This window comes from Sardina pilchardus, chromosome 8 (genome assembly GCF_963854185.1).
Source record: "Sardina pilchardus chromosome 8, fSarPil1.1, whole genome shotgun sequence".
Taxonomy (NCBI): Eukaryota; Metazoa; Chordata; class Actinopteri; order Clupeiformes; family Clupeidae; genus Sardina; species Sardina pilchardus.
The window spans coordinates 17,085,976-17,088,475 of NC_085001.1; the positions used below are offsets into that span (position 1 = coordinate 17,085,976).

Sequence of the window (2,500 nt, forward strand, 5' to 3'; positions counted from 1 at the left end):
ACTGAGACTAGAACCACTGGACACTGAGCCCCCCCTCAGGCACCTTGGCCTGTACGCTCCTCTAGAATCGAGCCTTACACTCCTCAAGGCTCAGAGGTTTACAGCAACCCCCCTCCACACACACACACACACACCACACACACACCTGCACAAAACACACACACACACGCACACACACACACACACACACACACGTGCACACAAATGTACAAAAACACAGTCGTACACACACTCTCTCTCTCTCACACACACACACACACACACAGGCTTGCCATATTGGCTGGTAATGAGCCTCAACAGGTGATCTCAATCAGTAGCCATCTGTTTGCTGAGGGAATGACACTCATATGTTCACACACACACACACACACACACACACACACACACACTATACACACTACACAGACTACACACACTACAAACACTACACACACACACACACACACACACACACACACACACAGCCTTACTTACCTTGGGGTCTACGTTGAGAATTTTACGATCCCGTTTGTTTTTGAAGAGCAGTCCAGTGGAGTTTTCTGCTATCACCTGGTAGTTGGCGCTAGCATTTGAGGTGGACACCTGTGTCTCCCAGTTATAGAAACTACACACACACACACACACACACACACACACACACACACAGAGATTAGATTTGATTGCTTATTTCAGTTAGATATAATGTTTACACACACACATTCTTGAGTAAAAGACAGAAAGACAGTAAAAAAAAACAGAGAATGCAATGAAGGCAGATGCAACTCAAACTGAGATGTCAGTGAGTTGAACATAATACAATAAAACAAGGCAAATATTAAAAACCAAAATACAATCTGATCCTCTAAAATGGATTGAATGCCTAACATCCATCAACTGATCTGCTTCACAGAAAGACGTTGATTCTGGCTACATTTGTTTTTCACATTCTTTATGAAAATGAACAATATTACCAGTAAACTTGGGGCCGTAACAGAAGAGAGAAGAGAGAGAGAGAGAGAGAGAGAGAGAGAGAGAGAGAGAGAGAGAGAGAGAGAGAGAGAGAGAGAGAGAGAGAGAGAGAGAGAGAGAGAGAGAGAGAGAGAGAGAAGGAGATAGAGGGTGGGGAGAGAGAGAAAGAGAGAAAGAGATGGTGACTGAGATAGAAAAAGGGCAAGTGAGAGGAGGAGACAGAGAGAGAGAAAGAGGGAGAGAGAGAATGAGAGAGAGAGAATGAGAGAGAGAGAGAGGATCTGTTTCTAATTTGATGAGTGTTTTGAGGGGTGGCTGAAGGACAGTCATTACGCTGACAGAACTGTGGATACTCAGGAATTCCATTTATTCCCAGCTTTGGATTCCAAAATAAAGGACAGATTAGGCAATGGCAACCGTTCCACCTTTCCTTTCCCACTTAACAGTGTTGACACAAGCGTTCACAGCAATGTGTGTGTGTCTGTGTGTGTGCACGCGTGTGTGTGCATGCGTGTGTGTGTGTGTGTGTGTGTGTGTGTGTGTGTGTGTGTTGTGCATATATGTGCACTTTTGCACTTGTGTGTGTGCATGGGCATTCTCACATGTGTGTGTGTGTGTGTGTGTGTGTGTGTGTGTGTGTGTGTGTGTGTGTGTGTTATGGAGAACATGTGAGGGCCCTGGGACAGGGAAAGCTAACATGAGGGAAATCCTAGCTGGGCGAAATGCAAACCGTATGTGCTGATTGACTTGTCGGGATCAGTGCACCAAAACCAGGCCATTGTTCCCGGCGAGGCGCGGGGCTCCATAAGCTCACAGCTGCCTGTTTCAGGGTCAGAAATCAGGAGCAGGTGAGGAGGTCCGTGTGAAGGTAAAGTAAACGGAGGGGATTGGTAGCCACACACACACACACACACACACACACACACACACGCTTAAATAACTCGAACCTCCACACATACACACACACACACACACACACACACACACACAGTCACATGCTTAAATAACCCGACCCTCCACACACATACACACATAATGTTGCAATCTGCAAGGCATCCAACGAGCAAAACAAAACTACCACATCCAAGAGTGACACTCTTCCTACAGCACAAAAGAAAGTAAGCAAGTGAGTGAGTGTTTCAATAAATACAACCTCACAAGAGGAACAAACAAACCAACGCAACTGCATCTCTGCCCTGCTGCGTAGAGGGAAAGTGTGGCATATCCCAAGCTGGGCCCTACTTTTAGATCTTTCCAGACGTTTCCCTCTTGTGCCGTTAAGTCTCGGAGCATCTCTTGACTAGCCGCTCTGTTCTGCTCGGCTAGTGCTGTTTTATGCCTTCGTAACAAGACTCCCCCGGCCCAGTATGGGAGCTGACCTCTACTACGGCTCTTACAGTACATGTTGTGCACACACTCCCCTCCCCAATTGAAGCAAGAGCTCAGGGTCTTTTACATACATCTTAGTGTTAAAAGCATGGGTTTTATATGTTATTGCTCTGTATATACATTCTCAATGGTTTGTTGAGGTGCAGTAACACCTTTAAGGTCA

General features: G+C 46.0%; 1 protein-coding gene across 1 annotated transcript in view; it reads right to left on the reverse strand.

The window, feature by feature from the left end:
* Positions 1 to 2,500, reverse strand: part of cfap299 (cilia and flagella associated protein 299) — a 96,378-nt gene that overhangs the window by 2,750 nt on the left and 91,128 nt on the right. The window contains exon 5 of the mRNA XM_062544023.1: positions 475 to 604. Coding sequence (XP_062400007.1) covers positions 475 to 604 — 130 coding nt within the window. The remainder of the gene's footprint in view (positions 1 to 474; positions 605 to 2,500) is intronic.